The sequence below is a fragment of the Nematolebias whitei genome, chromosome 3, assembly GCF_014905685.2.
Source record: "Nematolebias whitei isolate Nwh7 chromosome 3, NemWhi1, whole genome shotgun sequence".
Taxonomy (NCBI): Eukaryota; Metazoa; Chordata; class Actinopteri; order Cyprinodontiformes; family Rivulidae; genus Nematolebias; species Nematolebias whitei.
Window position 1 is genome coordinate 21,289,685 of NC_056500.1, and position 13,248 is coordinate 21,302,932.

General features: G+C 38.8%; 1 protein-coding gene across 1 annotated transcript; it reads left to right on the forward strand.

Moving 5' to 3' along the window:
• The first annotated feature begins 3,059 nt into the window (after positions 1-3,059).
• soat1 (sterol O-acyltransferase 1) lies at positions 3,060-8,108 on the forward strand. Its single transcript, XM_037674660.1, has 16 exons — positions 3,060-3,111; positions 3,543-3,688; positions 4,507-4,565; positions 4,905-5,053; positions 5,200-5,259; positions 5,388-5,495; positions 5,629-5,914; positions 6,063-6,141; positions 6,273-6,357; positions 6,435-6,480; positions 6,575-6,704; positions 6,797-6,894; positions 6,984-7,082; positions 7,358-7,493; positions 7,790-7,935; positions 8,043-8,108. Exons 2-16 carry the CDS (start codon positions 3,544-3,546, stop codon positions 8,106-8,108), a joined length of 1,692 nt encoding a protein of 563 aa, XP_037530588.1. The 5' UTR covers positions 3,060-3,111; position 3,543.
• The last annotated feature ends 5,140 nt before the right edge of the window (positions 8,109-13,248 follow it).

Genomic DNA, 13,248 nt, shown 5'->3' on the forward strand with positions numbered 1-13,248 from the left:
GTAGACACTGTTGTTTGCATCCCAAAGTTTTAATTAAGACTACAACAGAACACATTATTACCATTACTATTGTTCAAAAAGATCTTCATTCACTTTTACATTGATTTTAGTACTTTTTATCATAGATTTGCCTTAATATTTTGTAATTATTGTACAGCTTATAGGGCCTTCAGCTCTGTTCTGAAGGCCCCACAACCTGTCTGCCTGGAAGCTTCTACTGAACTCTGTAATGACTTCCTGCAGTTTTTTTTAAATAAGGTTGTTACCACAAGGGCACTTATTTCATCCCCTGCTTTTGACCCCTGCTCCTTGGTTCCCTGCATGGCTGTTTGATAGATTCGAGTCAGTGACTCTAACCCTTTTAGAGGATGTGATCAGCCATATTAAGCCATCAGGTTCCCCTCGTGACTTTGTCCCCCTTCATTTTTGAAAATAGTTTTTTTCCAGCATCAGGCAGGTGATACTTGCTGTTATAAATAGCAGTCTGTGCTCAGGTGTTGTCCATATAAGCTTTAAACATGCCGTGGTGCAGCCACTGCTTAAAATAACCTAGCCTAGATCAAACTGTCTTGGCTAATTTTAAGCCCATCTCCAAGCTGCTTTTTATTTCTAAAATTTTAGAAAAAAATGTATATTACCAGATCAAATGTTTATGGGATGAGCACAATATCCTGTAGGATTTACAGTCTGGTTTCAAAACTTGGCACAGCACAGAATCAGCTCCAGTCAGAGTTTTTAATTACATTCTTATGGCTAATGATTCTGGTGAACATGTGGTTCTTGTCCTGCTCCACCTAACCGCTGCCTTTGATACAGTGGACCACAACATTTTAATATCATGCTTACAGCACCAAGTGGGTATCTGTGGTACTGCACCAACTGAATTTGCTCTGCTCTGTTTTTACTGTTTTTATTGAACTTAATCTTGTTTTGATCTTAACAACTGTTTTATTTTTTTTTATGTTTAAACTTTCTTGATTTTATGTGTACAGCACTTTGTTGCAGCTGTGGTTATTTTAAAGAGATTTATAAATAAAGTATTATTATTGTTATTATTATTATTATTATTAATAAAAAAGTTACATTAATTTTTCTACCTGTTCTGCTTTGACTCCAATCATTGAAGTTCCTTTGCTGACTGTCTCGGATTAAGTGTGTCCATTAACTTCAGTGTAGGAGCCCAGTCTGAGTTTGACTTGTCATACAAGTCTGCAGGCCTTCCTGAAAAAACAAATAATTCAATAGAACTGCTACAGTTGTGGAAAGTAATACCCAAAAGATTAACATGTGTTATGGAATATTTTCAGTACAGGAATATTATCCCAATGCTTTATTCACACATGGGTGGGGGTGGGGGGGGGGGGTGGGTAAGAGACCCCAAATCAAAACAAATTGATAGTTCTAGTCTGACAATGTTGCAGTGATCAAATATTATGTACTGTATATTAAATGCAATGTGTGTATATATATATATATATATATATATATATATATATATGAATTATTGACAAATTTGTTTGTATATGCTTTAATTTATATTTAACTGATATTTACTCACGTTTTAGTACAATTTTAGCTGAATGAGTGTGTGTGATTGTTTTGACAGTTATCTCACTCCATATTAGAACGGGTAATGTTTTGTGTGCTTTTGTAATGCCATTCTTGAAGCAGACTATCTTGAAAAAGAGATTTTTTAAGTCTCAGTTAGATCTAACTGGTTAAATAACGGTTTAAAATCAAATATTAACATGCAGCCTTCTAACAAAACGAGCTCAGGCTCAACACGGGACTAGAACCAGAACTTTGTTGCAGTGAGTGTTACAGGGTGAAGGTATAGCACATAGCATAGCTAAGCTACCTACCGTAGAGACGTGCTAGATCATGAGCAGAGTAGTTCCAACTAGAGTTGCATTCGGGCCCAAAAAATACAATCCTACCCAGCTCCAGCCCGTAGCCATCATTTGCGAACCCCAGCCAACCTGAGAATGAACCTGAAAAAAAAACATTTTTAATTAAGCTTTGACTGTTTATATAGTTATTAACAGTCGGCGGACGCGCGCAGCTGAATAAAAGGGGCAGAAGATCAGAGCTGAGGGGGTGTTTGTCCTTTCATGGCTGTCAAAGTACATTAAATTCCTGTTTCTGCCTGCATTCTGCATTATTCAGACATGGACCCTGCTGGATCGCTTCCTGGCAGTACCAGTAGTCTCATCTGAAGTTTAACTGAACTGTTTTTATTTTTATTTTTTTTACCTCTTTCAAGGCCAGCTAGAGCCAGCGTTGGATCCGCCCCTGATGTTACGTCACAAGAACTTGTTTGTTTTTTTTTGGTGAAAATCTTTATTAAAAGATAAACATTACAACATCAGTACACATTCAAACAAATAAACAAAATCCAGGAGGATAATTCAAATAAACACATTAAATAAGGTGCACAAATCAAATGGTTTTATAGTTTTCTTGTTATTAGAGTAAGAAATGTTTACAATGTACTGTTAAAACTCCTTTAGAAGGCCTGAAAGTAGGGAATAGAGTGACTAAACTTTGATTTGTGCATGTGGCATTTCCCTAGGAGTATTATCAAATGTATGATATATAGTTCTGTCTGTTTTTTTTTTACTTTTGACATCATGGACTCTAAACAGAAATTTAGTCAGTCTTTCTATGAATAAACCAGACGACTTCTTTCCAGAAGGTGGCAGTAGTGTGACAGAGTCAGAACAGGTAAATCACAGTTTCAGACTCACGCAGAGAGCAATTTACACAAATATCTTTCTTAAAATTTAACATGTACTGCTTGGCAGGGTAATATCTGTGGATTAATTTATAAAACTCTTCTCTCACTTTGTTTATAAGCAAATATTTATATGGCAATTTCCACACATGTCACATAAGAACTAGGTTTTCAAGCTGCAGCGATGACGTCAGAAGGAGGAGAAACTTTCAGCCAATCAGCGTCGCCAGCTGAGCTAAGCACATCCTCGGTGCTTGTTGAATGGAGAAGGTGAGCAGTCGCTCAAACTGTCGCGAATAAAACATTCAAACATCTGCCCCTGTGCTCACTAGCGTTTGAGAAAGGCGAAACAAGAGGAGATCCAGCAGATGAAACGAGTAAGTAGCAAATAAGTCGGCATTTAGCATTTTATTTCGCCATATTAATCAGTCCGCTTGTTACAACCTGTTCTGCACGATGAACGCCAACAAATGTGTAGTTTATGTCTCAGCTGGAGTTAACAGACCGGACAGAAGCATTGACTGAGTGGAGTAGTAAGATTTGACACCACCAGGTGGTAATTCAAGCCAACAATCCACCTATTTACCTCTTGACTCGTTCATTTCATTCAAACGTAATTAGCCATCTGTGTGATGCGTTCATGTGAGATTGATTTAATTGGAAACTGGGGAGTCACTTAATTTTTGCCACGTCTTTCACGAGATGGCATGTAAACTGTGATTTATTTTTTTCATAGTTCTATTCTTTACGATGCATGTTTATTTTACAATAAAGTTGCCACTGATTAATTTCACCCTTCTTGTTGTAGGATGGAAAATCAGGATAATTGTTTGCACAGGTCTCGCAGCAGAGATGCACCAGACCAGTCTGCCTCCTCTGACTTGGACAGCTCTCTGGAAGGGGAATCTAGACCTGGGAGACATCAGCAAGGAGACAACCATGTCACAAGCAATGGTGAGGATCTCCTCTTTCATTAATCCGTTTAATGAAAACACTGAACTCTTCACTACAATGGATTTTTACATGATTAAACCTTTTAATCATTTTTAGTTGAGTACGTTACCACAGAGGTTTTATACAATGAAACCATCCCATGTGATGTCTTCCTCTTTAGCTTGACCTTTGGTACAGTTTGTGTAGTTAATCATTTTGGAGACGTGATGAGGATGACTTCCATGATGGTCGGTACAAACAAAATTTACCAGTGAAATTGCTACAATGCTTGCGTCACATTGAGGATTTTGCTGTACGTTTTAAACTCTATAGAAAGCTTTCATTTTAGGGAACTAATCATTGTTGTAATCACTGATAATTTCCTAATTTGCCAATCAAGTCAACACTCTTATTTTAATGATTTTATCTTGGTAGGGGGGAGGAATGCTACTTATTGCTCATCACTGTTGACTTTAAGAACAGTGCAAACTTGTTTATGTGATTTTCTTTCAAAACCGTTAACCCGTGGTAACCTTTCCTACAATTAGTCATCTGATCCCCTGTAGGTGTGTGTAATTTGGGTTTTGCTGCTGTGCATCTAATAAAATTTGGCATTTTCTAATACAACTGAAATAAAACTATTGTCTACTTTGACAGCATTTGAGCTGATTTATGCAGTTACATTGTTAGTTATGTTGTTGATTGAGACTCGTTTGAAATCAGAACAAAGCTTTGCTTTAAAACTCAAAGCTTAATTTAAAACTGTCAATTGGCCCTTTTTTTTTTTTCTTAACAAAGTCTTATGAGCAACTTTTACATGTTCTTGTTTTTAAATCCAGGAAGAATTGAAGTGGAACATGTGATTGGCAGAAAGATGCAACTACAAAGGAAAGCGGAGGTTAGTGACTTGATATTTTGCTCAATATAAGTTTACATGTGGAAATGCAACACTTAAAATAAGGAAATCATGTGCTCCTCTTTGTGATTTTAAAACAAATGTTTCAGGTTATTTAAACCAGTGGCATTCTAGTTTTAATTTTTATCTTAATTTTAGGCTTTTGCTGATTTCACATGACAAATTTGCCTCAACACATCTCCTTGATATGCTTTAATCTGTATATAATCTGTCGTCTGCATGCTATATACAGAATAATTATCACGACTGCTACAGGAGATGAAAATAAAATTGGAGCACAGAGTTGTAATTATAATATTTTTGTGTTTTTTGTTTGGACAGTGCCTGAAGAACGACCTGATGCGTCAGTTTGACAGCCATGTCAGTGACTTCATGGATAGTCTTATTGAAGAAGCGGCGAGCCTCAAAGCTGCTCCTGCATCTGCCGTCTTCTCCCCACCCCTGTCGGACAAGGAGAGGAGTAAACTTGGGTAATGTGGTTCAGTCCTTTATGTTCAACCAGATAAATTGAATTAATCTTACTGTTTGGAGTTCGTGGTAGATGTTGACCTTTCCCAAATTCTCTCCGGTCACATTTGTGCACTTAATTTCACGGCTTTTTCTGATTTTTCATCAGGCGCATTCAACCTCCTCATGGCCAGGGAAAGCAGTACACATGTCGGAGATCCCTCCTGGAGTAAGTTCACATTTTAGGGTCTAAATTGTTTAAATTAGGTCCTCCGTTTTTGGTTTAGCTGTAGCATGAAGACTATAATGACTTCAGTGCAGCTGTGTGAACACCAGATGTATGCTTTTTGTCCACAGTGAGCTGTTTGAGGTGAACCACATCAGGACCATCTACCACATGTTCATTGCTGTGCTCATTCTCTTTATTCTCAGCACACTTGTGGTTGATTTCATTGATGAAGGCAGGTAATGATCAAACTGCAAATTTTTACTTTTTTGTTTTTGTGAATACTAAGAAACAAACTACAGGGGGAAAATGTCTTGTTTACTGTTGATAAAAATATTATTAAACATCTCAACTTGTTCTTATTTGCTTCAGACTGGTGCTGGACTTTGACCTGCTGGTCTATGCATTTGGACAGTTCCCTCTGGTAGTTTGCACATGGATCTGCATGTTCCTGTCGGTGCTGCTGGTTCCCTACAACCTATTTAACCTGTGGTGTCAGAGCCAGTCTAGCTCTCATGGTCACCACAGGTTCCACAGCTGGCTGTTTGGCTCTGTATACCTGCTCTATCAAGCTTTAGGTTTGGGATTCCTCCCTCCTTATGTGGCGGTGACCAACGGTTTGCCGCCCGCGTCCTGCTTCATCGTCATCATGGAACAGGTGGATGGACCTGGAGTTTGATTTTTAATTAGATGGATGGATTTGCTGTCTTTTTTTTTTTTTTTTTTTTTTTTTTTTTTTTTTTTTTTATAGGTTGAGCATTGAAACTTCAACTGAAGTGTGCTTGTTTGTTTTTTTATTATTTCAGGTACGCCTAATGATGAAAGCCCATTCCTTTATTAGAGAAAATGTGCCAAGAGTCCTGACTTGGGCAAAAGACAAAAAAGGTATTTTTCGATTGTTTTTATTTTATTATAATTGCATTTATCTAAAATTCTTACTACCTTTTTTTTCCATGTACCGTTTTTTTGTTTTTTGTTTTTTTTTTAAAACACCCCGACTCAATTTCTGTTGTCAGGTCCTGGTCCAGTAGTCCCTCAGGTTTCTCAGTATCTTTACTTCCTGTTTGCACCCACACTTATTTACAGAGACCATTACCCCAGGTAAATGCACTCTTTATAAATATGCATAGTTGTTTCTTTCTCACAACAGCTCATTCAGTTAAATTCTTTCAATTCAGAAACCCAGTGATCAGATGGAGCTACGTGGCCACTAAGTTACTTCAAGTACTAAATAGTTTTCAATTGTTTTTACGCAAAACTAACCTATTGTTAAAACTGAAGATGTTCTTGCAGTCTAACTTTCTGATGTGCTCCACAGGTACTTGGATGTACGTTTTATACATATTACGTGTTTGTGCGACTGTGCATCCCACAGTTTCGCAGCATCAGCCTGCAGCGGTTCGATCTGCGGGCCATGGTCCTCTGTGTCTTTAACTCCATACTGCCAGGTAAATTTAGCCACAAATTTATGGACGACTTAGATTTTCTTCTTTAAATCTTGCTTCAAGATAAAAATGTTTTTTTTTATATTCTTTCACAGGAGTTTTGATTCTGTTCCTGGGATTCTTTGCCTTCCTTCACTGCTGGCTCAATGCTTTTGCAGAGATGCTTCGCTTTGCAGACAGGATGTTTTACAAGGTGCTCTGCTGATGATGATGATGATGATGACGATGATGGTTAATATCTGATGCCATACATAATTAAATGTTTTTAAATTCACCTGATAGGACTGGTGGAATTCAACATCCTATGCCAATTACTACCGGACTTGGAACGTAGTAGTCCATGACTGGCTGTTTAACTACGTGTACCGGGACTTCCTGTGGGTGAGTGGCTTCTCTGGTGAGATAAAGTGTACTAGTACTTTCTAATAACTTTTGTCTTAATTTATTTTTGTACATCCAGAGACTAGTCTTCTGCCAAGACTAAGCAAAAGTCTTTTAATGCAGAAGGACTTGCCTAAATTCTTTTAATCTCTTTTTGGAAAAATTGTTTTACAAACCATCGTGCTATATGTAAAATGTATGAATCAAATGAAACTATGCTTTTTGTTCTGACGTCTGTTCTCTCTGCTGTGATTTTATTTTATTTTTCCCCCCAGATGTCTCAAAAGCGTTTCCGACCAGCGGCCATGCTTTGTGTGTTTACACTGTCTGCAGTAGTCCATGAGTACATTCTTGTCATCTGCTTTGGCTTCTTTTATCCCGTTCTCTTCTGCCTCTTCATGTGCTTTGGAAGTAAGTTTAAAAAAAATAATAATATATAGATGGATCTAGATAGATCTGGAGAGATAGAGATAGATCTAGAGAGAGATGTCTATCAAAAATAAAACCCATAAATGTTTTATCTATAAAAAAATATATATAGATATAGATATATAGATATAGATATATAGATAGATATAGATATATAGATAGATAGATATAGATAGATATAGATATATAGATAGATATAGATAGATAGATATAGATATATAGATTATTTTTTTTTGTAAGTTGTGATTTTGTCAAACTTATTTCCCTTTTTCTGACAGTGTTGTTCAACTTTATTATGCACGACCAAAGGAAAGGCCCTATTTGGAACATATTCATGTGGACGTCCATATTTTTAGGTCAGGGTTTTATAATCTGTCTGTACTCCCAGGAGTGGTACGCCAGGCATAATTGTCCACTGAAAGAGGTAACGGCATTGCATTAAGAACGTGGTGTTCTTCCATTTATACAGTGTTTTTGTCCTGCAGATGCATAAACACCTATATACTTGCTCATGAGGGTGTTGTGTTCCAGTCTTCTTTCCTAGATATGCTGAAACCTCGCTCTTGGAGCTGTCGGAGTCCTGATGTCAGTCTCTGATATTTTGTGACCTATGACGTGACCATAAGAGGGAACTTCGACGATCAGACTTAAACAGCCTTTCATGATCAGTGTCGGGATCTCTCGTCTTGTGTATTTAATTGAAATGCAATGTGATTGTATAAAAGTGTTTGCTGAACTGCCAAAAATAGTAAAGTCACACTGATGCCTTATTTGTTGGAAGTTTTTAAAGGCAATCCCACAAAAGAATTTCCAGTTAATATAAAAGTTCTTGAAAATTCCTGTTTGTGCTTTTCTGAGGCTTTATTTTGCCTTGATCAACTTTAAAACCCCTCCATGTGCCACAAATAAGATGGTGGCAATAATGACATAGCAGCTAAGTACAATTGTAAATTTATATGTGCAATACTTAATATTAAAGTTTGCACTTGCAACTCCATTTCAAAAACTCTTCAGCATGTTGTACAGAAATGGTTGTTCAGCTAGAGAGGTTCATGTTTAACAAGTGTTAAGTACTTCTGTTGTTTTTGAGAACTTTTAGATTGTCATTAAAAATAGTAGATTTGAGGTGGGGTTTTTTTTTTTTTTTTTTTTTTTTTCCTCCAGTTGCCATTTAGGGCTCTGGAGAAGCAGACGGTGGGGCATATGGGCCTGGTTCAATGGCCCAACGTGGGGCAAATGAAGGTGGAGGCAGGTGTGGATGCTTGACCTTTCCCACCAACATTTTTTTTTTTTTCCATGTAAAATCGGCGACCTTCCAGTCACAGGCTCGCCATCTTCATCTGCCTCTGACATCTTCACCACCACTCTCCTGACTGGAGGTGACATTTAACATGATAAAATGAGGAATTGTGACTATTAAAGCCAATATTAACCAAACCAATGTGGAAGACCTAAACTCTTGTCTTGATCGTCTACCATATCACAAATTATGGAGCCAAGGTTTTAAACCATGAACTGAAGTATCTAAATGTATTGAAAAGAATTCTTGAGAATTTGTAAATTTATTTTGGTCATTCTGTTGTAGATACAATGATTTCAGCTGCAAAGTGCGACCAAAACATTCTGCTGTAAAACTTGCAGCTTGCTGCTATACCTGTATGTTATGAGTCATTAATTTATTGAGACCAAAAGGTACTGTTTGAATTTATTAAAGTATTTTACGAGTTATTGAAATCATGCATGTACCTGGTATATATTAGTCATCTTAATTTAAGACTATGCTTTTTCTCAATGTTTGTATGTGCTTAAAAATAAAAAGTCTAAGCTTTCAATATTTGAATAAGGCTCACGTTGCAAACATAAAATAAGCACGGACAAAAGGCTGTGTATGTTGGCCTTGTTTTGCTCAAGTTGTGTTTGCTATTTCTATTCTAGCATTCTCTATAGATTTTTGTTTTTAGCGAGTTGCCACGGTCTATGGTTGTCACCATCTAGACATATGTGTGTGTGTGTATGTATATATGTATGCATTTGTTGAACAAACATGTTCAACAAAGAAGAATCTGTCCAGAGGACGTTACAGAACCTTGTTAGCTTCATCTACCTGGATTATTGAGAAATGAGAATGCATATTTAGTGTCTAGAGCCTGTTGGTGAATATGTTCACCTTATGCTGTCATCTATACAATGTTCTCCTTTTCTAGTATTAATTGCATATGTGATAATCCTTTTGTTTAATCTGCATATTGTTTATGTGCAATATGCAGTGTATGTGACACATGAGAACAATACTGCATTTGTTTCTGTTGTTCACAGGGCACTACACTCGACACACATTTACACTCGCACACAGAGATCAACACCTGTATTCATGTTTGCTGTGAACTGGTTGGAAAAGAGAAGTTGAAGTTTGTGCAGTGTCCTCCCTCCTCCCTGCTTAAATCCTGCTTGTGACCCTTGTTGTGAACTGAGCTGAGTCCTGGCCTTGAAATGTTGTTGTGGCCTACCCTCCAGGTTCAAATCTGTTTCAAAACGCAGCTACTATAATGTCTTTCAGTTCTAAACCACAAGTTCTCTCTTGCCTACACAGCACTTCCAATAAAGTGTATCACCACCAGATGGCGCTATAGAACACCTTTTAATTTGATCCAGCAAGTGTTTCCTGATAGTCAAACAGTTGCAACAAGAACCTGAAAATATATAATTTTAATATGTTGAGGAACTATAGATATGTCAAGTTTAAATTTGTTTCAGCTCCACATTGACTAAAGTTTATACTTTATATTCATAATGTAATAACAGACAAGACAAGCTGCAAGGTTTACTTAAATATTTTTTGAGTGCAGGAATCTAGTTACACTTTTTTCATTCAACCTTTATTTATACAGCCTAGTCTCGTTGAGCCACGAGGATTAATTTACAAGAGGGATCTGTACACGTGACTTTGCCATCTTCCTACTGCACAGAGCACTCACCTACAGGTCAGGCAGCACTGTGAGTCATGTTCTTTGACTTTTCCAGTGCTTTTAACACTGTAAGACCTGCTCTACTCTGCAGTAAGCTCCTGGACATGCAGGTGAGGAACTCGCTGGTCAGAGACTACCTCACAGGTCGGCCACAGAGTGTGAGGCTGCAGAACACCACCTCAGACACCATACTGAGCAAGTCAGGGGGCAGCGCGCTCTGTGTTTCTGTTCACCCTCTACACCTCGGACTTCAGGTACAACTCACAATCTTGCCATCTGCAGAAGATCTAGGATGACTCTGCCATTGTGGGCTGCATCACTGGTGACCAGGAAGCTGAATGCAGAGGTGTGGTGGACAGCTTTGTGAAGTGGTGTGGACAGAACCACCTACAGCTCAACGTTGGAAAAACTAAAAAGTTGCAGGTGGACTACAGGAAGAAGATCAGCCCCCCCCCCTACACACACACACACACACACACACACTAACCCTATCAACATCAAGGGTACTAAGGTAGATACTGTGGACTGCTACAAGTGGCTGGGGGTCCACTTAGTCCACTATAAACTGGACTGGACAGCTAATACCAATTTTTTTTTTTCCTTCTTGCTCTCGGTGAAGGCGGACAATTTTCCATCCTGCTCCTTCCCTGCTGTGCTGAGTTTGTTTGTTTTTTTGCAACTTTCACTCTGTGAGATATGATTTTTTTTACACCTCCTCTTCCCTCGTGTTTCTCTTTTCCTTATCTAAACGAAAAGGGCAGCGCCTCCCAAGAGGCCACAGCCTCAGACACCTCCGTCTACCCATGTCTGTTTGTTTGTGTTTTACTTGGACGGGCTGTACTGAAATGTAATTTTATTGTGCTTCGGTGCACTAATGATTCTGATTCTGATTCCAACTCCCTCTACAAGAAAGGGCAGAGTTGCCTTTTTCTTCTGAATAGACTCAGGTCCTTTAACGTCTGCAGGGCCTTGCTGCAGATGTTTTACCACTCAGTGGTCTCCAGTGTCTTCTTCTACGTTGTGGTGTGCTGGGGCAGCAGGGTGAAGAAAGCTGATGCCAACAGACTTGATAACTCATCAAGAGAGCTGACTCAGTTCTGAGAGTGGAACTACAGTCTCTGACAGAGGTGTCTGAGCAGAAGATGCTGAGGAAACTGCTCCAGATCCTGAACAACACGTCACACTCCCCTGCATGACACACTCTTACCGCAGCACCTTCAGTTGTAGACTGAGACCACCGAGGTGCTCCATAGAACACCACAGGAAGTCCTTCCTCCCTGTGGCTATCACCTCCCCCTTTTTACAGATAGAGCAATAAAATTAATCCTGTACTACAATAAACTCTTTAATGTTTCTGTCTGCACCTGACCTGTTTATATCTTGTGTGACTCCTTGTGTATGTTCCTTTATACTGAAACTCTGGCACAACAATTTCCTGCGGGATCAATAAGAATATCTTATTTTTAATGTGATGTTGGTATTGGCTAGTTGTCATTTTACAATCATGGTTTTTAATCATGCTTGAGGGGAATTTTCTGACACATTCCATGATCAAAATGTTCATTAAAAACAAAAGCATTCTAATCTTGTATAATTTCATGCCATCTGTGAACTTTATTAGAAGTTTATCTGATGATGGTTTCATTGGAAATGGTTCATGTGTCCACAACAGTCCTGTGAAATTTGCAGTTTTAAAGCACAATATATATTTTTGTTCTTTTGGCCTTACTGTTTCTAGAGCAGCATTTACAAACTTCAGCTTAAAACTACAAGATAACCTGCAGAAACTTTTTGATCTCAGCTGAAACTGAATTCTATACTTTTTGCCAATAAAGTCAACAAAACATTTAAAATGTATTGTTTTATTGGTTCATCCCCGCTTTGTTTGATCTCATATGGATGAAGAAAAAGCATAAAGCAATTCTAGCAACAACTAGTATAAATTTTCATTTAATTTCTGGAAATCGTCTAATTATCCAGTTATTATGGTCCAAGCAGATGGCCGCTTGTCCTGAGCCTTCTGCTTCTTCTTCATGAGGGAGTTTTTCCTTTCCACTGTCGCCTTTGTGCTTGCTCAAGATGAAATTTGTGATGGAGTTAAATTCAAAGCAGTCTGCTCCTCAGATATATAGTGTTAAATTATTATTTTATTTATGGATGTTTCTGTTCAATGCCCTGTGATGACTTCTGTTTGGCGCTATATAAATAAATTGAATTTTATCCACAGCAGGGACGCGACCCAAACTTTGGACAACACTGAGCAGCGTATCGTTAACGATTATAATCTAACACAAAACACTTCAGCAGATCTGTAGACTTTAAGCCATTTTCTTTGTGACTATTTGCCCCATTGTGATCCGCGCTGGGATCCCACAGCCGGGTGTGGAGGTGGAGGATCCACTGACAGGAGCGCGAGGCAGACCCCTCCCCTCCCGCCCTGTGCAACATACTCTGCGGTAAAGATGGCGGCGTCAGAGGGGCGCGCAGCGGCCGGACAACGGCAAAGCGGGTTTGATTAGGTCCGGTTTGACCGCCTCTGGCTCGTCGGGCAGCTTTAAGAACAGCAAGGCTGCCATTTGAACCAACCGGAGCAGAGAGAATCGCTGCCACACGCCGGGGTTGTGGTTTTATTGTTAGAGGCAGGCTTGGTGGGTTTCACCCGTAGCTGCTAGCATTAGCCGAACGAGCTAACACCGACTCGTTCAGTCGGAGGGGAACTGCGGGGAGGGGATTTAGGTTTAGGCCGCACCAGCTCGGGGGAATGTGAACCA